Consider the following 25,111-nt stretch of genomic DNA (forward strand, 5'->3'; position numbering starts at 1 on the left):
GCTTGACTGGAGTAGGTTTATGATAGATCAAGAGATAGGAATTTGAGACAGAGAGTTTAGACAACTCTTTGGAGACGTTTTGCCTATAAGAACCAGAGAAATGGGGTAGTAGCTGACAGGGAAGCTGAGGCCAAAGGGAGTGTATGTTTATTAAAATAGAATAATTAACAGCAAGTGTGTATGCCTCTGGGAGTAATCCAAAGCAGAGTGAAAATTTGATGAATTAAGAGAAAAGGGGATCCCTGGCCAGTGTGGCTCAGTTGTTTGGGCATCACCTCACAAAAGTGAAGGGTCACCAGTTCGACTGCAGGTCAGGGCACGTGCCTGGGCTGCAGGTTCCGTCCCCTGGTTGGGACATGTTCCCAGAGGCAACCAGTCGATGTTTCCCACTCACATCAATGTTTCTCTCTCCCCTCCCCCTTTCTAAAAATGAATAAATACAATCTTTTAAAAGAGAGAGAGAGAGAGAAGAGGGGAAAGAAAGTGCTCTGCCTAGCCCTGCAGGTGGAGAGAGGGGATGAAATCTGGTACACAAGAGGGGATGAAATCTGGTACACAAGAGAAGGAATCAGCTTCCGATAGGCACGTGGGTGGTGAATCTGTTAACAAAGTGGAAGGCAGAACGTGTGAGTGCAGATGCTGACAGGCAGTCGGGTGTGATGGTGGGTGGGGCTCTGTGGATGTTCTCTTTCAACTGCTTCACTATTCCAGTGAGTGCGGTGAAAATTCAGTCTGGTAAGCTTCCCTACACTTGTAACAGACCTAGCATTCGGGTGTCTAAGAGCAGGTATCAAGGAACATCATAAAGAATCCAAGAAGCTTTAAAAATGAGCAAAATTAATTTTTGTTATTAGGTACTTCTGATAACTATTGAAACAAGAACCAGCCAGTAGAGGGAGAGCTAAGCATGTGGGACACAATTATAAGTGTAAGGTGTGATTTTACCCAGAGATAAGATCCAACGCTAACGATGGTATTCACATTGGTTTTTCTTTGTTTTAAACTTTATATTGATATTTCTATGGTTTTCTGATGGATAAAGCACACCATCGTGACATAAGTTCAAAGCAGTTTTTAAGACCACAGTCTAACTATCTTTAATTCTTTTTGACCTCTTTGTCTTCTGAATTCTCCCTTTGGACTAAAAACATACCTGCAGTTACTGAGGGTTATCCTAGTAATGATTGAGTCTGCCTTAGAAGGTCAACCACTGCCTGAGGTTGAAGTTTAAAAAACAAACAGACCAGTCTTTTCCCTGTATTTCACATGATTGTTTCAGTGGTCAGACCCAGCAAAGTGGAATAGGTTGCACTTTCTTCTCTTCTGGACAGCATTTTATAAATATTTGTTCTGTTTTAAATATAAGTGTAAAATTTAAATTCCAGAAGGAGTTATTTAAAACTGTATGACTCATTTCTACAATCCAATAATCCAAGTTGTTGATTTGTGGTGAATTTCAAGACTTTGTATCAAGAATCAGTTTATCTTCATCACCTCCTATCATCCCTCTTTCCCAGTGGTCTTGTATTTGGGGCTGTATGAACCAGTGCTCTGTCTCTTTTGGGATTCAGGCTTTTTTCCTATAGGCTCAAGTAAGTCATATCCATCGAGATAAGTCTCACCCTCAAGGAAAGGATGCTGCAGGGTGGAAGCTGCAACCTACTTAAAAAGGAAAAAGAACTAATATCTGCCTGCTTGCAGGAATAGGTAAGAGAAGACTGTAAGATCCCCGATTCACGTACTATGCCATTTGAATGAAAGGGAGGAAATAGCACGATTCAACTTCTGAGGAAGGAGGTTGTTTGTAAATAACGCTCTGATGGCAAATCAGTTTCATTTCCGCTTGCGTAAATGTGAACTTTGTGACCGAGGCCACAAAGCGCTGCCTGCCCCAGCCGGTCCCACAGGTTCTGTGCTAGGGCAGGGAAACTGCTACTGTCTCCGCTCTGGACCCCTGCAGCCCAAGCAGAGAAAGTGACGCCTGGTAAGTCATTTCTTTTGTGTCATTTATGCTGTCACTTATGGTTGGTTTCTTATAAAAGTTGACTTTAGACTTTCAGAAAAATTGAGATGACAGAACAGAGAGTCCCCCTATAACCTACACCCAGTTTCCTCTCTTACCTTACATTAGTATTTGTTACATATTTGTTATGGTGAATGAACCAATATTTATAACATTATTATTAACTAAAGACTATGCTTTATTCAGGTTGTCATAGTTTTTATTCACTGTCCTTTTGGTGTTCTTAGACTCCCATCCAGGATATCCCATCACATTTGCTTGTCACGTCTCCTTAGGCTCCTCTGGGCTGTGACAGTTTCTCAAACTTCCTTTGTTTTTGATGACCTTGACGGTTCTGAAGAGTGCCGGTCAGGTTTGGAGGAGCACAGATTAGATATTCTGTAGGATTCACCTCTACTGAGATCTGTCTGAGGTTTTTTCCCCATGATTAAACTAGAGCTAGGAGTTTAGGGGAGGTAGAATTAAAGTGCCGTTCTTGTCAGATCTCATCAAAAGTACACGCTATGTACGTGACTTAGGACTGTTGATGTTGACCTTGCTCACCTGGCTGAGGCAAGTGTTTGTCAGGTTTCTTCATGGTTAGTTTACTCGTTCCCCTCCTTTCCATACTGCCTTCTTCGGAAGGCAGTCGCTCTGCACAGCCTCGGAATTTGTGTGTGTGTGCGTGCGTGCACATGTGGAAGATTTGTTTCTTCTCCTTCTCTTGGTTTTCACAAAATAAATCATTTCTTGAGGGAAAGTGAATTCTACTTTCTTGTTTGCTTAAGTAAATTTAAGGTTGTGTAAAGGCCAATGAACTTGAAGTCTGGAGGAGCAGGGCTGAGTTTGAATTGTACTTAATCAGATGATTTTAGGCAAAGTCAGGAAGCATTCCCCTCCAAGGAAAACGCAGATTGCCGGCATCCTGGGGGCAGTGTTACTGTCATCCTGCGCTCCATGAACTTTTCAGCAGGCTTGGGGGAGCAACATGAGAGGATTCAAATTCTGATAAAGTACGTTATGAAAATACCTGCTTATTTTACTTACCTGTTTATCTGGGGGAGAAGGACGTAGAATATCGTGTCACTCCAGTGCCTTCTCTAATGTGTCTGCCTCTGGCAGCTGCGCTTCATCTGCTGCACAGTTCAGCTGACGTGTCGACAGTGAAAATAGAACTCTTTCCCTCGGGGGGTGGAAGGCCCTTGTTTCGCTTTTGCTTCTAAGCTTCTGTGTTTAAATTGCCCCTTTGGGACTTACTAGTCTGAAAAGTCCTGCAGTGCCCAATAGGGTCGTTAGAAAATGTCACCAACACCAAAACTATTGAAACCTTAAAAAAAGGAGATAAATCCTAGATGCCATCAACATTTCATCATTTTATTAAGCATCTCCTCCTTTTCCCTATTTCATTAAGTCACCTTTCTGTGGAAGGGGATGAGGCTTTACCAAAGACTCTTTTTTTAAAATATATTTTATTGATTATGCTATTACAGTTGTCCCATTTTCCCCCTTCACTCCCCTCCACCCTGTACACCCTCTCCCACCCACATCCCCCCCTTTAGTTCATGTCCATGTGTCATACTTATAAGTTCTTTAGCTTCTACAATTCTCATACTATTCTTACCCTCCCCCTATCTATTTTCAACCTACAATCTATGCTACTTATTCTCTGTACCTTTTCCCCCTCTCTCCTCCTCCCATTCCCCTGTTGCTAACCCTCCATGTGATCTCCATTTCTGTGGCTCTCTTCCTGTTCTAGTTTATTACTTAGTTTGTTTTTTTGTTTTAGGTATGGTTGTTAATAATTGTGAGTTTACTGTCATTTTACTATGCATGTTTTTTATCTTCTTTTTCTTAGATAAGTCCCTTTAACATTTCATAAAATAAGGGCTTGGTGATGATGAACTCCTTTAACTTGACCTTATCTGAGAAGCACTTTATCTGCCCTTCCATTCTAAATGAAAGCTTTGCTGGATAGAGTAATCTGGGATATAGGTCCTCTTCCTTCATGTTTTGGAATACTTCTTTCCAGCCCCTTCTTGCCTGTGAGATCTCTTTTGAGAAATCAGCTGACAGTCTGATGGGAACTCCTTTGTAGGTCACTGTCCCCTTATCTCTTGCTGCTTCTAGGATTCTCTCCTTCATTTTTACCTTGGCTAGTGTAATTATGATGTGCCTTGGTGTGTTCCTCCTTGGGTCCAACTTCTTTGGGACTCTCTGAGCTTCCTGGACTTCCTGGAAGTCTATTTCCCTTGCCAGAATGGGGAAGTTCTCCTTTATTATTTGTTCAAATACATTTTCAATCTGTTGCTCTAACTCTTCCCTTTCTGTTACTCCTATAATTAGGATGTTGGAACGTTTAAAGATATCCTGGAGGTTCCGAAGCTTCTCCTCGTTGTTTTCAATTCTTATTTCTCCATTCTTTCCTGTTTAGTTGTTTCTTTCTTCCTTCTGGTCCACTCTATTGTTTTGAGTCCCAGTTTCCTTCCCATCACTATTGGTTCCCTGTGCATTTTCCTTCATTTCTTTTATTGTAACCTGCATTTGTTCATCTAATTTGCGCCCAAAATCAATCAATTCTGTGAGCTTCCTGATCACCAGTGTTTTGAACTGTGCATCTGATAGGTTGGCTATCTTTCTGTCGCTTACAATAATGAGTCCTGGGGCATTGATTTGTTCTTCTGTTTGGGACATGTCTCTCTTTTTTTGGAGGGGGGGGGTCTGGTCGCTCCTGTTATGGTAAGGGGGGGAGCCTTAGATGTTCACCAGGGCTGGGCACCCTAGTCGCTAGATTGTGACGTTGTATGTGGGGGCGGGGTCGGGAGGGAACAATGGTGGTAGCTCCGTTCTCCCTGGGACCCCAGTCCACTCTCTGGGATCCTGGGCTGTGTGTTCTACCCTGCTCCACAATCGCCACCCCACTGGGTCTGCCAGCCACCGCCCGTGCACTCAGGGTCCACCCACTGTGACCCTGCGCACCCCAGATGCCCCACATGCCCCCGGCTGCCTTATGCGCCCAACTCTCCCTGATCTCCGCGCCACAACCCGTGCCTGGCTGCTCGTCTCCGCCCCTCCTACCGGTCTGGATGAACAGGTCTACTTCAACTTCTTGGCTGTCCGACTTCCATTCAGATAAATTTTCTGTCAGTTCTGAGTGTTATTCTGCCTCTAAATCATTGTTGTTCCGATCTTGGTTGTGCATGGAGGTACGGTGCGTCCACCTATGCCTCCATCTTGGCCGGAAGTCCCGCTTTACCAAAGACTCTTAAAGGAAGACGGGATAGAAGCCTCAAGGTGATTGGTCACTGGGGACATGAGTGAGGGTCAGTTTATCAGTTAGGGTGGCATCTGTGCTCCCACAGGAAATAGACTTTGTTCAGGTAAATACTAGTCCTGATTTTTAGTTTAATTGTCTTCACCAAATATTCTGAAAATAAATAACATCTGTACAGATGCTTAAGTGTTTATAGAGCAACTTTGTGTGAAATACTGTATTTAAGCCCCACAAGGAACTCTGGATATAGGTGTTTTTATATTCTCATTCCATATGAGAATAAACCGAGGCTCAGAGAGGTCAGGTGATGGGTTCAGTGTTATACTCAGTACCGGAGCAGGATCCTCAACTCCAGGCCTTCTGACTCCAAATTATGAATAACTTTTCCTGCGCCGTTCACTCCCTGGAGTATAAGTCCTGTGTGTCCACACAACTGGCCGTTTTGTTCCCTGACGTGTTTCCAGCATCTAGGACAGTGCCTGGTACACAGACACCCTCAACAAGTGTTTGTTGAGTGAATGAATGAATGAAGGCATACAATTCCTGCCATTATTAATCTTATCATCTAAGACATTTCAAAGATACACATCATTCACTCAACAGCTATTTATTCAGTACTTACTAGCACTTCTTACATTTATTAAAAATAGGGAGTAAACCAAAGTTGATCAAAATGCCCCTTGAAGAATTTAGCTAATTTAAGCATTTTGATTTTTTTTCCTCTTAGTGCTACTTTGGGGTGGGGTGAGTGGAAATTAAAGGAAAGCAAGAATAATGCTGGGAGGAGTCAATGATGTGAGAGGCAAGGGAGGGTGAGATGAGATTCTGACTGAAGGATGTTGGTCATTCTTAATAACTGCATTCCGTTCTGCGTCAGACACAGAGCAAATGCAGTGGCAGTGTACTACTCAGTCCTGCCCCCCAAACACACACACACACACACACACACACACACACACTCCCTCTTGTTTTGCCTCTGAAGGCTCTGAAGAATTTTTAGGCAGCAGCTTCAGTTAAGTCTCTAAGTACAATTCTGTCAAGTTTCTCTGCTCCCTCCTATTCAACAGCCTTCACTCCCCACCTGCTTTTGTCATACATTTGAAGGAGCCCCTCATCTGTAGACACTGTCCCCTCCACTGTCCCACCGGAGCTCCAGAGGCCTTGTTTAAATAGTACCTAGTAGAGGCTGCTTGACGGGTTGGAGAGAGCACTGCACTTGGAGTCACTCTGCGGCCTTGGACGAGTTCTCTCCCCTCTCGGGGCCTCAGTGTCCCTATCCCTAAAAGAAGGGGCACCAGAGTGTTCTTGGTATAATTCCACTATGTGAGGCTGTTCTCTCGTGTGGGAGAACTACTGCCCATGTGTCACCTCGGTTATGTTGTTTTAAGAAAATGACCTTAGGCAAACACAAACAAAAGAGAGAGTGGGAGAAGCAAGAATAACTGTCAAAAGTCATAATTATTTAGCAGGAAGCTGGCTCTGTGCAACCTTCCCATATCAAGCTAAATATGTAGAGAGTCTCATTTAAAAGGCTATTCTTAGGCTGAGGTGCACATGAATTCAAATAAGTACTAACAGCAAAGCTTAAGTGCTAACCACATAGTTGAAATACAAGTGAAATAAACCACAAATGAAAACCATGCCTGTATGAACCGTACATATGGGCTGTTTTTAATTGCTTCTCCACAGAAACCACACTTTCACGAAGTTACACCATCATTAACTGCTTCTCTTTGGGGGGGGAAAGCGAACTCCAGTATGATTTGCAGAAGGACTATGCACCTATGAATTAATTACTCCTTACAGCAAAACAAACCTAAATTCAGTCATCTCAGTTATGCTATTTTTTATTACACAGGAGCCCTAATTATCGGTACGGTCTTGGTTTCAACAATAGGTGTCATTTCAAAATAAAACTTTAATCTTTTTGGCACCCAGTGAAACCAGAGGACCTGCACACTTTAGGGACCAGTTTCATCTTCCATTCACAGATGGGAAAGCAAAGGCCCAGGGTGATGAAATGATTGGCCGAGTCCTCCAGTTCCTGCGATTGGTGCAAAGTCAGACCTGGACAGCGCGTGCTCCCCTGATTTCTAGCGCCCTGCCCTTGGCACTGCATCGTCGCTTACTCACTGCAGTGACTGTGCCCTGAGTGTCTGCGCCACGTTCCCTCTTCCTGTTAACTGGGGTCTTTGGTTATAGGTTGTTCTTGTTCAGGGCCCAGCACTTAACTTCATTTCCTGTTGCCTCCTCAGCCTGTTTGTAAATGATCGATCCCTTTCCATTTTCCAAGGTCTTAGTTTGCCAATCAAGTGGTCCTGCTCCTGCCAGTTTTTGAACAATGGCAGGGGGGATTTAAAGCCCAATTCACCACCGGCACAACGCAAATAATTTCCAATTTTTTCGAATTTCAAATGGCTCAGTACAGGCACCACAGACGTTGCGACAGTGCGAGGCCCACAGCTCGGTGGCTCCACTGCTCAGCTAAACCCCGTCTGGCCTCAGATGGGCACAAGCTGACAGCCGGGGTGGCCGTCGTGTGTGCGGGCCTGATACATAAAGTCCGATTAAATGAAGCTCCTCTGACTCAGAAGGGAGCCCAAACCACTGCCCATGCTCCAGAATCTGGTGAATTTGGTGGACTCCTGTGCTTCTGCCCAGCACCCACTTCTCTCTCCCACAGAAGGGCCTTCCTCACTCTCGGCGTTTGAGTGGTGGTGACACCGACTGATTCCTTCCTTAGGGCCTCCTCTGCCTCCTCTGTTTCTCCTGGAGCTTCCCTGTCAGGACACAGGTAGTCCTGGAGGTCTACAGTGCATGCCTCCAGCGGAGGACCGCACATTTTGTTTTGTTTCCAGCGCCCGCTGTGATATGATCCTCACATTCCGTGGGACTGTGGCTCATTGCGCTCCTGTCTTCAGAAAACAATGGGTCTCTTCCCCAGAGTTCCTTGTTAGTTCTGTACGGAAAGTTACCGATAGGCATTACTATAATTTTGTGCACATTATCTCTCACCAACCCTTTTTTCTCCTAACTCACTTAGGTTTTAATGTGGGTTAGCAATTCTAACTCAGCATTTCAAACTAGGAATTGCTTGGGTGTCTCATGAATTTGAGTGACTTCATGGGGTGGTGCTTCCACTGCTAGCTTTACTGGCGAACATTGCAAATAAGAACATAGACTCTTGGATTTGAAGTAGGCTTAAAATTCATCTAGTCTAAACCAGCGTAAGTTCACACTCCTCCACAGGCAGAAAATTCATTACTTTCTAAGGAAGATCATTCCATTTTGGACAACTCTTGCTACTAGAGAATGTTAAGCCAAAATGTGCTTCCCTGTACCTTCCACCCGGGAGATCTCGTGATCCCCCCCTTGGGGCCGCAGAAAACACGCATCGTACCTTTTATATGCTGCTTGAAAGTCACATATTTGAAGACGACTATGAATCCTTTCCAGATCTTTTGCTCTGGTCTGTGTCTTCCTTTCTTCAAGTTAAGCAATTCCAATTCCTTAATCATAGTACTCACTATTACTGTTGCTTTACCTGCACACCTGCCTATTTGTTCCTCTTCTGTTATACACTTTAAGTCAGGGCTCTAATCATACCAAAACCAAATTTGGTTTCTAAACGTCCTTTGGTGTAGACCCTCATCAAAAACTTCCCATTATTTCATTCACTCAGTCAGCATTCATTGTCAGTCATTGCATTTCATGATTGAAATGCAACATTGAAGGAAACACAGCCCTGCCCTTGCCTAGCTCACGGCTCTGGAAGAGGGAGAGACCTAAGCATGGTAAGCACTGTCACAGTGGTGTGCTCGGAGCACCGGTAACACACCAGGGGAATGATGGGGAATCAGGACACAGTTTCACTGGGGAAAAGCTAAAACGGGATCTTGAAAAAAGAGTAAGAATTCACCGAGAAGGAGAGGGGAAGGGTGCCCCACAGAGCAGGAATGGCATGTGCTAAACGCAGGGGAGTTCCATAGGGTACCCTGCCTTATAGAGTTGTAAGGAATTGGGGTGGTCTGAGTGGGGGGTGCAAGATAAGGAATGGAGAGATAAGGACCTGAGGCTCAAGACCTCGCACATAGTAGGGGTTCATATCCCTTTCAACAACACCCACCAACTAGAGAAACCATTTGGTTAGTTAATATCCACCAGCAAAACTAATAGCAAGAGGCTCTTTCAGCTGATGAGTTGTGATCTTCGTTTGGGGTTAATGTGTAAATGAGGCACAGCCTCCCTAACTAACGGCCCATGGGTCTAATGAGGGTTGACAGATCAGGTGGGGTTTTGCATATTTCAGAAGGGCTGGTGACTCTCTGCTTTGAATGACACAGCTGAGTGACCCACACAGCAACGTCAGATTTGGGGAGTAAGCACTTACAGTCCTCCCCGCTTTGTTCCCCGAATTCTCCTCTATACATGAAGACAAAGAAGGTCCAGGACAGCATATCCCCACCCGGCCTGTGCAGTGCCCTCTGCTCTCTGTGGGTCCTGTTCTCCCTCCACGCCCAGACCTTGTCGGCTGGTGGGCTGGAGACGGGCTGGGTCTGGCACACCTCCTTTTGGATGTTCCCCTCCTTCTCTCCCTGCTGCAGATAGATGCCATGTGCTCTGGTGCCGCACAGAGCTCCCAGCGGGGGGTGTCTTTCTGGCTGAAGTTGGGGTGGGGTGTTGGGGAAGATCCAGAGAACCTAGTTACTATGCCTCCCCTTCCTCACTCTGTAGCGCCCCAAAGCAACTCCAGGGAATCCTAGGAATACCCAGTGTTCCATCCATCTGTCAGATTCTTGCTGAAACTTCACCGGCACAAAGTCCAGGGCTTCCCTGATGGGGGCACCACTGTCACCAAAGCAACGAAGCTACATAACCTCACTCTCACAGTTCTGGTCACTAGAGACCATTCTCATTACAGAATGAGTTGTCTTAAAGATGAATAGAAAAGTCATATCAGTTTAAAGTTCTATGGCTGCAACTAGCATTGAAAACCAGTGGTCAAGGATTAATTTTTGTCATATTTAAATTAATGCGTAGTGTATAAGGTGTTGCGAGGAATTCAAAGATAAGTTAGGATGGTCTTTGCCCTTTGGGCTTTGGAATCTAGCTGGGGAAACAAAGCATTGGCAGATTTATATGTTTTTCTGTTTTTTTTGCTTTTTTTATTTATAATTGTGCTGTCCCCCCCCCGCCCCCCCCCCACTTTGTATGTATTTTTAGGCTGGTTCTCCCAAGTGGATGGAAGTAGGCGTTTACATAACAGGAAGTGGCAGAGATGGAGTATTTGGTGGGCCAGGAGCCACACCCAGGTAACATCCCGCAACATCCCCCTCATGAGTAAATAGAACTGCTTACTCTTATATGATCAAGGGCAAACGATTTGAGACTGTGTTCAGCTATAGTCGTTGTTCCATGCTCTTTATTCAGAAGCTGCTTTCTCATGATACTTTTTAACAGCGAATGACAATATATTCACCAACCACTAAATTAGTCTGTTCATAATGTAGTGGACTGTCTGACCAGCAATTAAATTTGGCTCCCCTTCCCCTTTAAAAGGATCAAAAATCATTTTGGTTGCTGTCCTTACAACGGGAGGTGTAGGGTGAATCACATTGGAGTCAGCGAGGGTGCACCCCCTACAAGTCTGGGTGCAGGGTCCCTGGAGCCACGGAAGGAGCCTTCCCTAGGAAGATGAGGGGAGTAACCCCTAGGTGCAGAAAACAGCAGTATCACATCTTTTGTGTTTTGAGAACTGCAGAGGTTTAGGAGCAAGGGACTCTTTGTTTCTGGGTCAGTTGGGTAGTGGCTAGCCTCGGGGGCATGGCTGAGCACGCAAAACAAAGAATTGCAACCAGTGCCGTGGTTGAACTTGGCACTGAAGGAGTGGAGTTGTTTTGCTTGGAAGATCCATGGCAGTCCCCGGCAAAGGTCTGGATGGGCAATGAACCGGTTCATCCTGGAGTCAGGCTCTTTGGGATCAGTTTTCAAAAGTGACATCTTGTGGCAGCAAGAAGCAACAGCAGCAGCAGCAGCAACAGCAGACTAAAATTTCCTTCGGATGGACCCCGCGCACCCGCACTGCTGTCTTCTTGATCAGCGTGAAATGCTGGAAAGGGAATAGTAACAGACGTGCCAGTCCAGGCCACTTCATTTCAGTTACAATTTAATGTAAAAATGCTTCCCTTAAATGGTATAGATTGAAGATAGAACACTGTCTCCTTTCCAGGTGGTTTTTCATTTTAGAAATTGAAGAAAAGGTTTAAAACCCTGATGTTTTATTTGACTTCTTCACTTCTGTTTTGGCTGAGAAATAAGCTTCCAGTTGTTCATCCGATTAATTGCCAGGGCTTATAAAGTTGAAGGAAAGTCTGCCGGAATGGACCCATCCCCTGTGTTATACACGAGGCTAAGATACGGTGCCAACGCTGTTTACACAAAAGAGCGCCCGTGTTACAAAGTCAGATCAAGGCCCGACATCCGCGCACTTTCTCCTCGCAGACAGCTTGTAGAGCACCCTGGAATCTGCTCTGCAGCTGGCCTGCGGCCGGAGCGGCGTATTCTTCCCTTCTGTGCCTCTTCCTTCCCAGCTCCAGCCCCTGAGCCAGCAGCCACTTGGTGTTTAGTTCCAGTGCAGTCCTGCGGTTGAGCCAGCATGAATTCTTTGAGTTCAGCTTAACCATGAAGTCAGAATGTCTGAGATAGAAGGGTCTTTCAACGCCCTGTCACTGCGTGAGCTGCGGTGGCAGAGGCGCAGGCTCTGGCACCTCCGCACTGCGCCCCTCTCTGGGCCACAGGCCGGTTCCAGGAGGTGCAGAGTTTGCGCTGGGACGCAAGGCGGAGCAGAGGGGAAGGGTGCCTGAGCTTTGTGGGAGGCTTTTGTCCGGAGCCCCACGGTGGAGGCTGGGCCTTGTGCTTGGGTTGCCATCCTGGGTCCCCACGCGGAACTCCTCCTCTGTGATTCTTCGGGAAAGATGGTCTCTTCAAGGTCGCACTCAGTTTTGGGGCCTCTTGGCCTTAAGAGTGTTATGACTCTTGGGGAATCGACTCATCTTCCTGTTCTCCTCACATACAGTTCCGAAGCTCAAGCCAGCCCCAGGAGTACTGGGTCAGGGCCAGACCTACTCCTCGACCCTTGCTAACTTCGGGGGCGGAGGTGGGGGTTGTTTGATAAAACCAACCCAAAACATAATGTTTTGGTTATCCCCTTTCCCGAGGAGTGCGGACCCTCCCAGCCATTTACTTCATAGCCAAGGGAAACCACCGAAGTGAAACAATCGCCACAGAACTACAGAGATCTGCATCTTGGTGATTTCTGTTCTTGTCCGTGTAAGGAAGCAGCTGTTGAGGACGTTCAGTGAGGAAGGGGAAAGCATTCCCCACATTTAATCTCCAAAGGGCCCCAGGAGTGGAGCACCCTCCCAAACTCGCACTGCGTGCACTTTCTGTCAGCCCTCTCACTTTGTAGACGAAGAAACAGGTTGGCGGAGAAGTGATTTGCCGTTCTCCGTTCTCTCCTCTGCATCCTGCTCCCGACCGATTTCTTCCCCAATTTGCAAAGACCTCCCGGAGGCCTTTCTGCACTCCACACCCAGCCCCGTCTCGGGCTTCTCTCTGCTGGCACTTGGTGAAGAGTATCAAGCCATTTTGGCTTCTCAGCATTTCCAAACAGGAAGTTTTCATTTCATTTTCACATCTCTTCTGAGGGGATAGGTTGGACCCTGCATTCTGGAACTCGATGCAGAGTCCTGGGAAGTAGAACCAGACTGGAACCGGCCGACAGTGCCTGCTTCTGAAATGAGCCCACAGGCACGCAGGGCTGGCAGGGGGCCTCGGATACTCTCTGGGTTTGTGTGCTGATAGAGATCAGGCAGCTCTGCCGTGGCCCCAGAGCTGTGCTTTGAATAACCTCTGTTTTTCTCCAGTTGATGATGACTTATTCAAAGAACCGATGAGAAAAAGAAGACGATCAGATAGAGATCAGCGGTTCCGAGCATTTCCCTCCATAGAACAAAGTGCTCTTAAGGAATGTGAGTGTTACGAAACTGTTATATATTTGTTTTTGTTTTGTTTTGTTTTTTTTTAAGCTGGCTCTGTTCTTTTCCAAATGTGTTCAAATGGGCAAAGGAAGAGAAGGTTAAGTTCAGGAGCAGAATGAGGCATCTTCAACTGACCCGGACCCAGGAAAGAAGGCCTCATGGTCCGTGCAGAGATGTAATTTGACAATTTATCTCTGGGCTTCTCTGGAGAAGAGGGTCATTGTCCAAATACCCTTTTCCTCATTAAAGCAAAGCCTGGAAGTGGTTGGTTTGTGCTTTATGGGTATTTATGTGATGCCCTTGCCTCTTTTTTTCCTTTTTTTTTTGTTGTTTAAAGTATAGTTGTTACACAATGTTATATTAGTTTCAGGTGACATGTTTTTTCCTTTTTGTGACCCCAGGAGAGAAGACTCTAGAAGGACCAGAGGCCATGGCCCAGCCGTGCTGACTTCTGTCTCGGGGGTGTCAGGGCAGGCGGGTCCTTGAGAGGGAGTTGGCCAGGGGTAGCTGTGTCCCCTGGGCACTGTCTCTGGTGTCAGAGGACCAGCTATGTTGTCTGACTGGTTTTTCATTTCATTTCTTTTTCTCTCTTTCTGTAATGCTGAGCAGACTCTTCCTGGGGAGATCTAGTACTGACCCCTGCCCGGTCCATCCCAGCTAATACACCTCTGTTGGTTGCAGATGAAAAATTGGAGTCTCGGACCAGAAGGGTTTTGAGCAACACTTATCAGAAACTCATCCAGTCCGTCTTCCTGGATGACAGCATTCCAAATGGAGTCAAGTATCTCGTGTGAGTCTGACATTGACCGTCAGATCCTAGTTTCCTTAGGTGATTGTAGGTGCTTCTGTCAGACAGCAGAAGGAAATTTTCGATTAGAAACTCAGCAAGAAAGCCGAAAATGTCCACAGCTACAGGCCACTGTTTATATTACTGCTCATTGGGTTTGTGGAGCTCTCACTGTTGCTAGGTGATCTGATTTCATGTAAGGGTCCCAATACCCTTGTAAAGTAGAAGCTATTACAATATTATCATCTGATTTCACTGAAATTGAGGCTGGTCACCGCTGGTCAGTCAGTCAGTCAAAGGCCCCAGAACCTGGCCCGGCTAAGAGACTCAGCTTCGCCCACCTGGGCTACTGTGCTGAGCTCACCTGAGGGGTTGGAGTGGTGTCCAGGCCACGCTTCCTGCTCAGCGGGACTCCGTGTTGCTCCTCGCGGTTCTTTACCTCTGCATAAACTTCACTTCTAGGGTTGAAACTATGTGATTTCCACAGAACACAAAGAAGGGTGCTTCCCAGCTAGAGTTTGCATAGAATTATCATTATTTATGAGTAGAAAGGGCTTTTACCAAGTGCTTTTGCATAATCTCATTTGATCCCCGTGACACCTCTGTGTGGTAAACAGGGATTAATATTCCTCTTTGACCAGAGGGCAGAGGCTCAGGTGTTGTGCTTGCTCAGGATTAGAACTCAAGTCCTCTGTGTTCTAGTCCAATGCTCTTCCCACTGTGTTCTGATGACCATGGCAATGTGCTTTTAAAAACTGATCTAGAAACAGGCTTCTCACTTTAATTGAAAAACCACCATTGGACCCAATCTACATTGGATTATTTGGAAGCACCGGGGCCGGGAAGAGCTCCCTGATCAATGCCATCATCCAGCAAGCCATGTTCCTGCCGGTGTCTGGAGAAAGTATATGCACGTCCTGTGTTGTCCAAGTGAGCTCGGGCTGCTGCGAGCAGTACGAGGCCAAAATCCACCTTCTGTCTGACCAGGTAGTGTCTCCTTCCTCCCTCGCTCCCTCCCTTTTTTTTCCTTTCCTTCTCCCTCTCTCTTACAAATTAACATTGTGTTTCTAGTAAATATAGCTCATGCCTTTGTTGAAGGGCGAGAATGTAGTATGGAATGTGAACGTTCAATAGAGCCAGATGGGGGTTCTAGCCTGGGTCCTGTCACAGTTCTTTGTGGGACTTTGGGGGATGGTCATGTACCTTCTTAAGTCCCTGTTTCCTCACCAGTGAAACAGGGGGGTGGGGTTAGACAACCCTTGCTGGGTTCAATGGTCTTAGATCTCCCCAGTGTGCAACACCCCCTGCCCTGCACAGCGACATGGCCTCCGCCCTCTGTCAGTGCTGTCTGTGTCTGTGTCACGAGGCAGCTTGGCCCTGCTCTGCCTTGGCAGGAGTGGAAGGAGGAGCTGAAGAACTTGACCAAACTCCTGCACAGAACAGAGGAGTTGGACGAGTGGGACAGGGACGACGCGGTGGAGGAAGCCGTCTGGAAGCTGCGAATGCTTTATGGAGTTGGGGCAGAAAGGAAGAGCTATGAGGAGTTACTACGGGCAAAGCCCAGAGGAAAGATTCCCACCTCCAGGATCATCACCCTCAAGGCAGAAGAGGTAAGTAACCTCAAGATGTTTTTCTTTATGTATCATGAGTCTTCAGTACAACCATTGAATCCATTTAGAGGACTTGCTCAAGGTGTGGTGTTTTATATTTGAAATAAGTTGATTCCAAAATCAGAAGTATCCATGACCAAATTACTTTTCATCATTTACAGCTGTCAAATGGGAATTTTTAGTATCTTACTGAGGGGGATCTTACTGAGTATCTTTTGTGCACAGGAAGGACTATTTATACTTGAGGAATAATTAAGGATGCTTTTGGCAGTAAATCATTAAAAAAAGCAAACCCGACTCACAATGGCTTACACAAAGGGGGACTTATTTATTTTCTCACATGAGAAGCCTGGAAGCAGTTGGCTTTGTGGGTCGGTGTCATGGCTCAGCAGTGTCGAGATCAGTGTCTGTCTGGTTCCTTTGGCCTCCATTATCCTGGTCTGGCCATTCCATAGTCATGAGACAGCTACTGAGGTGCGAGACCTCAGACCTCGCTTCAAGGAAGGAGGCAATGATGGGCAGAGAGGTGGCGCCATCCGCAGCTCCCCTCTCATTGGAAAGTGAAAGCTTTCCCAGAAACACCCCCAACACATTTCTGTGTAGATTGCCTTGTTCAGCTCTGATTCGCGCGGCCTTTCCTAGCTGAAAGGGAGACTGTTTAATAGAGAAGGCAGGAAGCAGGCTTGTCAGGATGGGCTAAGACCAGCCTCAACCCACTGCCTCCACAAACCATCAGGATTCTTGTAGCGTGGGTGGAGGACAGGATGGAAATTAGATGCACAATTAACAGATTATATCATGCTGGTAATCAATGTTAACTTTATTAAGTTAAAATTCAATTTTAAGTGAAACCAAAATACTGGTGGAGCAAATATTTAATTTATAAATGTTGTTCATTAAAAAACCTAGTCTTTCCTACACCTTAAAGTTCATCTTTAAAATATTGTTATTCTATTTTGAAATCTGACTTTTTAAAATAAAATAATAATAATTACACTTGTTCTAGAATTTAGTGTTCAATTTTCTCCTAAGTTTAACATAGTGTATCCTCCTTAAATAGTTAATGCTACTTAATATAATTAGTCAAATTTCCTTAGACTTTTTATATTATAGTCCAAATTTAATATATTCAATTATTCTTTCAAAAAAATTAAACTGAAAAAAATAAAGGCACACTTAGGAGTCAAATGAACCAAACTTTTTAAGGCACTTAGCTTCTGTTAAGGAAATCAAAGACAGGTATAGTAGACACTCCTTATATCTAAATGAATGTTACTATTATAAATAATTATGTTCTTAATATCTAAAACATAGAACGAGCCTGTCCAAAGAAACACAATGACTATAAAACCGGTTACTTCATCTGAATATATAACTTATGCTAAGGTGTCAATATAATATTTATTTTTGAACTACTCTGTATTTAGAAATGCTCCTTCCCAGTGTTGCAGACTTGCCCGTTGAAACAAGGGAACAGGAAGACCCTCCCAGGGAGCCAGAGGGCACTGATTCACAGTGTGGGTCGGGGACTAGACTGGCCTGCGGGAGTCCGAGCTCGCCTCCCAGGACAGTTTGCCCTGGGCCAGTTCATTGGGCTGAGCCCTCTTTTTCTAGCAAGAGATTTTCCCTTCCCAGTCCGTGTTTTTTCTTTCAGGTAGCCCTTAATTTGTCTACCTTATTTTTTAAATAAAATATCTTAAAGAACTTTTATCATCTCCTCTTTCATAATTTCCTGTTATTTGATTAGAATGGGTGAAATCTGTCACTCCCTACTCAGAGTACAACAATCCCTGATCTAATCTCAACCCTTTCAAGAATGTACTTCCTTATCTTTCTTCTAGGACCAGTCTATAGATATTTAGGAACAATGACCACCAAACATCCCAAATCTCCTGTCACCGGAAGTAGTCCAGTAGAAATTTGCTGCCACACATAGTTGCAGGTGGGAATGTGCCATTGTCCCAGCACATGTTTAAGTAGGAACAATAGGCTGAGAGCAATTCTGCATCCCACCTACCACCATCCACACATCCTGGAAATGCCTACATGTCAAGATATTTTTTGTACTTGAAAGATAAATTTTAAAAACCTTTTAAAGATCATATTCAGATCAATTTTTAATGCGGAAATTATGGTCACCACATCACTATCGATTCTCTGTAGTGTGACCTCTCTGGTAATTATAACATTCACATTAGCCATGCCAGAAGAATCCTCTCTCTCCAAAATTTAGGAAATTGCATATTAATTCCATTACTATTATAATTGAAATGGAATTTAGGAGATACCATCATCCAGTGAAGCTATAACTTGGCTGAAGTCCTTTTATAACTGACTAGTTACTTTGTCTGTATGGTCTGCTCTGGTTCTGAGTCCAGGCCCTGTTGACTGGCTGCTTCTTACCATTATTACTCAGTGTGCCTTCAGTGCACCTGTGTCACAGCTCGTCCCGGGTGGAAATGCCAGGGAGGGCTGATGTGTGTGACTCTGCCCTCCTTCTTCAGGCAGGAGAGCTGTCTGTCAAGCTGGACCCCTACATCCGGACTAAGAGGAGAGACTGGGATGGAGAATCAGCTGAGTCGCATATCTGGCCCTTGATCAAACACGTGGAAGTGACTCTTTCCAAGTCAGAGCTGATCCCAGAAGGGGTTGTGCTGGTGGACATTCCGGGCACGGGCGACTTCAACAGCAAGAGGGATGAGATGTGGAAAAAGGTGACTCTCTTTCCTACGGCTTTGTTCCCTCTTCCCTCAATGCCTCCACCCTTTCTGAAGCAACAAAGAACTCTTTGCTTTTAGCTGAAGGAATTTTATGAGTTCACTGGAGTTAAATTCTTCCACTTTCTGTGTCTTAAGCCTCAGGGCAACAGCTAGGCATGGGTGGCCAGAGGAGCCAGTGAGTCAGGAGTCACGAGGTAGGCCCGGTGGCCGGAACAGGAATGTGTATAACAGGGTCAGCAGGAGAGTAGCGTAAGAGTAAGCAGAGGGAACAAGGACAGAGTGGGGGAGGAAGGCCAAGAGTTGGGTGTAAGGCAGAGAAGCCCACAGCCAGGCTCCAAGGAACCAGGAGGTGGCTGCTGTGTTTGGTTGTTAGGAACAAAAACTCAAGAAAGCAATCCCCAGTAAAGTGCAGCTGATAGAAGGATTATCGAAGGATCTCATGACACCTGGCCTGGCCTCAGGGCTGTCTCTAGGGTGGGAGCAGCTGTATTTTTCTCATCCTCTTCTTGGTCTCTTGCGGCTGCTTGTCTTTGTGCAATTCTCACGAGAGTCCTGCTTTTCTCTTAGATGTTTCTACTTAGCCATTAGGGTCCACATTGTGGAAAATGATCACCCTAGCCCTTTCTCTAAATGACATGTAGTCCATGTGCCCGTGACTATCTGACTATCGTCTCTGTGTTTCAGTTTAAGTTCCCAAGAAGGAAAAATGTGATTGATCATTGCTCTCTCTGGATTACATATCCAACCCTTGTGCAATTAGCTGTGGCTGCTGGTGGGGGGAATGAAAAGAAAGTCCCCTGTTCAACCAAACTCTTAGGTTGGGATTCAGTCCCCAATAAATGGGGTCTGAGCTGACCAGGAACCCCCAGGTGTGTCTACACCAGAGTTAGGCATTAGAGTAATTTGATCTGCACCTAGACACTGAAGTTTTTAAGAATTTATCTCTTTATTTGTGCATTTGCTTTTCATTCATCAAACACATGTAATATATAACAATCTACTAAGCACTGAGGATGAGAAGATTATAGATGATGATGATGATGATAATAATAATAATAATAATAGCAGGCATTTACTGAGCATTTACTTTGTGCCAGGTACTGTTCTCAGTGAAGTAAGTTGCCCTTTATAACACTGGGGATTTTACCCTGGGCAAGATGGCAGTGAATGAACAGAGGCACAGTATGACCTCTAAGAAGTAAGTGTGTGTGTGTGTGTGTGTGTAATGTTTAAAAACACCCAGCAAAAGTGCGATCCTGCCTTCTGGGAGGATACGCACCCAACGGTTGGCAGCAGTTGCTGTGTTCACCACCACTCTTAACTTTATGCACCTCTGTATTGCTTGTATATTTTGTATGGACACGTGTGACCTTTACATTAAAAAGTAGAAAGCAAAATAAAACAGTGTGGAATGAGAAGTAGACCTTTCCCACAGAGGGCTTATTATCTAACAGGAGGAAAAAACAGATGGCTAAGTACACAGCAGAAAGTCATGTAATAGGGGGTTCAAGGCGCCGCAAGCACTGAGAAGTAGACATTGCCTCTGATTAGCACTCTTATTTCTTCAACAAATACCCATTGAACATCTACTCAATTTCTTAGTAGATTCTGGACGGACAGAGACAAAGTCCTTGTCCCGGGGAGTCTCATAGTCCAGAAGGGAATCAATTAGTCCTATTAATTAACAAACCGCATCACTTGAAAATGAGAGCACACATGGTCATTTCATTTTGGAAGGGGTGAGAATTCAGAGAGGACGCTGAAGCTCAGCCTCCACCAGGTGGAGAAGGCAGCTAGAAACGGGACCACTGAGCATGGGCCAGACAGCCAGTGGGCTGTGGGAGCTGGGTGTTGGGGGAAGGATGAGTCTGCCTGGGTAGCTGGAGGGGAGTGGGGGGGGGGGTGTAGGGAGAGGCACAGAAGACAAGCCTGGAAGTTGGGGATGGGTTTTAATACCCCGTTTCCTAGGGAAGACAAGAGGGACTGGGGTGCACGGCTGAGGAAGAAAGGGCATATTTAGGCAGAAGAAGCTTGGGAGCACAGGGTGGGAGCACAGGGGACACAGGGTCGGAGCTGCAGGGGGACTGGGAGGGGGCGCCCATATCAGTGAGTCAGGAGTAGTGCAGCAGCGGTGGGACCATGGGCTGGGGAGCTTTGTGACTCGTTTCTAGTCAAGATCAGGATGAATGGAACAGGATGGCAGCTTACAGAGCATCAGCCTATGCCCTGGTTTTACAGAGGAAGAAATGAAGGCTCACAGAGGGGAAGTCATTTGCCCAAGACCACATAGCTGTTGAGTGGCAGAATTTGAACCAGAGGGTAGAGAATTTGTACCAGCTGAGGCTTTATCTATCACCCCCTGAGGATGTCCCCTAACAGTTTCTTTAGGAGGAAGGCAGTGCCCTTCTCCTTGATCAGTCAGCTCAGGCCTGGCCATGAGAGCCTTTGTTTCTGCCGGGTCTCAGCTCTTGAAGTAGAACTGCCAGCCTTGGTGGGTTCCAGGCCAGCCCCAGGGAGCGGCAGCCTCGGGGAGGCAGCCAGCCTCCCTCACCGGATGGAGCCGTGGTTGCTGCCAGTTCAGATACGCCGGGCAGCTTATCAAAGGCCACTCAGAATAGAGGAGCCAGCAGATCTGGCTCCGAACATCCACTCTGAGGAGGTCGAACTTAAGTGAAGGGATGGTTCCCAGAGTGCTCTGCTTGGCCTTGGCTCCCCTGCATTCTTGTGGTTTCGCGATCTCCTCTCACAAGAAGTTACTAAAGACTTCCTTCTTTCCAGGGAGAGCGGAGCCAACACCCCTGGCCCTTCTCTGGAGCTGCCAGCTTGGCCTCCCCTAAACCAAAACAATTATGAACCCAGACCTCCCTGTTCTGCCACCTAGAAGTCCTGAGACTCTAGATGTATCACCTGACGTCTCTGAGGGCTATTCTCGACTCAGAGAAGGAGGGAGATGGGGGTGGCAGGGGTGCCAGCCCACCCACTCCTAAGTCCAGTCACTCTTGGCCTGTAGACAAGCTTTTTGGTGTCTTCAGTTCTAACTTTACCAAATCCTGGCAAATAGGGGCAATGTGTAGGGCCTGAGATTTAATCACAGCAGGCTCTGTGAGTACAGTCCTCTTCTCATGTTAATAAACATGTATTAAGCCCCTGTAGTTTACCAGGGCCACGGGGAATACTGTTGACCTTTAAAAAATACCCAGATATTCTTCTAGCAAAATGGGTTGATATGAGAACAATGAAGAACTGCAATTCAAGGAATGCAATCTAATGAACTCCATGGAAGTCCAGAGAAACAAAGGAAGGGGATGGTCTTTTATGGACTTGGGAGGGGCTCTTGTCAAGGAAGAGTCCATTGGAGGAAACTGAAAGTTCAAAATAGAGTGACTTTCTATTGGCTGAGTTGTGGCAGTCTGCCATTGGCTGGGCTGTTACTGGGCAAAGGGAACTCTTTTCTTCTTCCTGCAGAGGTAGTAGTGTCACTTCCTGTTGGAGATGCAGGGTACGTGATTTCCTGTTGAGGTCAGTCGAGGGTGTTGAGTGTGTGCGAGTTCTCTTTTCTACCCTCCAGACTCCATTTCAAATGAGTTTTTGCTATTTTATTATTAAGTTTCACAGTACAAAGGTGGCAGAGACCCGCCACTGAGGAGCCTGCAGTCTGACTAAATAGCCTGAAGATTCTCTAACTTGTTTGTAATTTGGGAAGTGGGAGGGAGCAATGGTTTAATTTTTTCTGCCTAAATGTGAGCTCATCCACACAGGGCGGAGATTCAGACCCATGGCCACGTGTCCTTAACCTGGTCCTGTGCCTTGCAGGGCCCATGACCTTCTCTAAAGACAGTCAAATTTGTCCGACTCTAGAAACTGATGATCTCACAACAATGATCCATGAAACCAAGAGACTCATGGACAGAAGGTGGGGGGGCGGGCAGGGGTTGGTGGTGGCTCCGAGCAGGTTGGGACTCTACATCCTCAACCCCCAAACCCGCTAGAGCAGTTCTACTTTTAAAGATCAAGTCTGGCAATTGGAATTCTTCATATGATTTCATTTGAAAAAGTCTCCACTGCTGAGAACAAGTTTGAAACCCACTGTTCTAGAGCAGGGTTTCTCAGCCTCAGCACTATTGACACGTGGGCAGAAAATCCTCTGTGGTGGGGGCTGACCTGGGCATTGCAGGGTGTCTGGCAGCCTCCTGGCCTCTACCCTCTAGTGCCCCCCAAGTCATAACAATTGAGAAATATCTCCAGACATTGCTGAATGTCCTCTGAGGTAGAAAATCCTCACTAGTTAAGAACCACTGGTGCCCTGGCTGGTGTAGCTCAGTGGATTGAGCTCGGGCTGCAAACCAAAGGGTCGCCAGTTCCATTCCCAGTCTGGGCACGTGCCTGGGTTGCGGGCCAGGTCCCCAGTACGGGGCATGCAAGAGACAACCACACATTGATATTTCTCTCTTTCTCTTCCCCTTTCACTAAAAATGAATAAATAAAAGTCTTTAAAAAAGAGAGAAAGAACCTCTGGCATAAAGCGAAATAATGATTTCGTTAGCAAGTCACAAGCTTGTCACCCCTTTATGTGCACAGAGCTGTTCTGAGGAACCACAAATAAACTTCATCCTCGAGTTGGATCAGTTTTGCACTTATAGGGAGAGATAAGACAGTGAAACAATACAGCAAGAGAAATATCACATGAAAATTACTGATTTCATAAACAGTATTTGTACTGTTAACCGTAAATAAGTCGTCATTTGATATTCATTGACATTTGCAATTTGAATCACACGGTTCCCGACTCCCTGCTGCCACATAGTGGCAGGGTGCTGAATATGCAGGGACAGTCAAACATCAAAATGATGCCGCGATGACAGTTTTGGGGCAAATTCATGAGCAGAACTCATTTTGGAAAAAACAATAATTTCCTCTAAAGGACAACTGGGGCAAAGCAAGCCAGTGATGGATCTGGTACTTAGGGCCTGACTTCTTGAATTCTATCCATCGCTAATGCCACAAACATCAAGGCAGCCTCAGCTATGGCCACACACTGTGCTTGAGGTGATGTGGATTCCAAGCTGAATGGTGCAGCCCCTTCCCCTCAGGAACCCCACAGTCTGGATGGGGGAAGGTGCAGAGAGCCAACCCTGTGTGATAACTTGGCCTGAGAGGTACTATGGCAGGGAAGTCCAGGTGCTGTAGATGCAGAGGAGGTGTGGCCAACCCACCCTCGATTGGCCCTTAGCAGAGTTTCCAAGGGCAAGTGGAGGTCAAGCAGAGATTGCGGCAAGTGCAAAGGTGCTGAGAGATGGCAGAGCAAGTTACAGCTGAGAAAATGCAAGGGGCTCCGTGTGGCTGGAGGAGCAGAGAGAGCGAGGTGGGAGTGGTGAGAGTGGGATGGGGAGAGAGACAGGCAGAGTGCGGAGCACGTGATACTTTAGGGAATCCTTTCCTCTACAACTGAGACACCGTTTATGTTCTTGACATAATGTGGTCGTGCTTCACAGACCATCGATAAATGCTCAGTGATCTGGGTGATCAGTGACATCGAGAGGGTTTCTGGAGGGAGAGCCCACGAAGACCTTCTGAATGAGAGCATCAAAGCCTGCCAGCGGGGTTTCTGCCGGGACGTGGCCCTGGTGGTCACCAAGACCGACAAACTCCATCTGCCGGAATATCTGAGGTACCTACCGTGTTGGGCTTGCAGAGATGTGGGCTTTCCTCCGTGGGCCCTGACTGCTGTAATGATGGAGCTTTGACCTAGGGGTGTGGTGGGAATTGTGGACTTCGGGAAGTGACCACAGGGGAGCAAAGAGAAGTCTAGATGACTTCCTGGGACCTCGGGACCCTTGAGTGGACTGGCTCAGCACTCTGACCACTGGGGCTCCTCTTCTGGAGTAGCTGCTTAACACCCAGCAGGTTATTCAGAGCTCAGCGGTGCCGCTTGCACGTGTGAGATACTAACAGCTCCTCCTGGGGTTGTGCCCTGTGATGGTCCGGCCTGGCCCCCATTATGGGAAATGTGGATGCCCACAACTAGTAGGCACTTTCTAGAGAACCCTCCGGCACAGTGCAGCTTTGAAGTGTGAGATTCTGTTTTCAGATTTGCCTACTCCTGAGATTTTAAATCCATTTGTAACCAAGTTCTGAAGTTTTAGAACCTTGGCCAAAAGAAAAGCATTCTTACAGAGGGATATTCTAACTACAACAATGAACGATAAGCATTTTAGAGCTTAGTAGATGTTAATTTATATTGATTTCCATGTAGATGTCTGCCCCCCACTCCTGCCCTGTAACTAGGAGGGCTCTAACTTGTCTTCCACATTGGGACACTTTGAAAGTGAAAGTTGCAGGGGGTCAGCAGGTCCACACTGGGCTGTGCTGGGCACTTGGGCACCTGGGTCAAGGGACACAACACTGTTAATGCTCCTCTGCTCTAACAAGACTTCTTACCTGTCACCTCTTCCATTTCCCCCACACCCACTGAAACTTGAGTCTGGTGTCTCCAGCAATTTACTAAGCAGAGAAATTTTCTCCATAAAGAAACAGGCTAAGGCTTTCCCCCCTGGCTTCTTGCTCTCGTGGTCCAGGTTGGAATTTCAGCTTCACTTTTCCCTGCAGATTCCATCCACCCTAACCCCTGCTGCAGAACAACACCCAGAGCTCTCCCTTTCTGATGCCCACTCTGAAACGAAAC

General features: G+C 46.3%; 1 protein-coding gene across 3 annotated transcripts in view; it reads left to right on the forward strand.

The window, feature by feature from the left end:
* Positions 1-1,855: 1,855 nt before the first annotated feature.
* Positions 1,856-25,111, forward strand: part of NUGGC (nuclear GTPase, germinal center associated) — a 43,883-nt gene continuing 20,627 nt past the window's right edge. Inside the window, exons 1-8 of one of the 3 annotated variants that reach the window (XM_036032041.1) lie at positions 1,860-1,984; positions 10,497-10,585; positions 13,199-13,303; positions 13,994-14,102; positions 14,870-15,086; positions 15,494-15,709; positions 18,214-18,423; positions 23,922-24,097. In XM_036032041.1, the coding sequence (XP_035887934.1) occupies positions 10,552-10,585; positions 13,199-13,303; positions 13,994-14,102; positions 14,870-15,086; positions 15,494-15,709; positions 18,214-18,423; positions 23,922-24,097 (1,067 nt within the window). In that variant the 5' untranslated portion in view covers positions 1,860-1,984; positions 10,497-10,551. Of the gene's footprint in view, positions 1,985-10,496; positions 10,586-13,198; positions 13,304-13,993; positions 14,103-14,863; positions 15,087-15,493; positions 15,710-18,213; positions 18,424-23,921; positions 24,098-25,111 lie in introns of all 3 variants that reach the window. The other 2 variants (XM_036032040.1, XM_036032042.1) reach the window with 2 other exon arrangements.

This window comes from Phyllostomus discolor, chromosome 8 (assembly GCF_004126475.2).
Source record: "Phyllostomus discolor isolate MPI-MPIP mPhyDis1 chromosome 8, mPhyDis1.pri.v3, whole genome shotgun sequence".
In the NCBI taxonomy this organism is placed as follows: Eukaryota; Metazoa; Chordata; class Mammalia; order Chiroptera; family Phyllostomidae; genus Phyllostomus; species Phyllostomus discolor.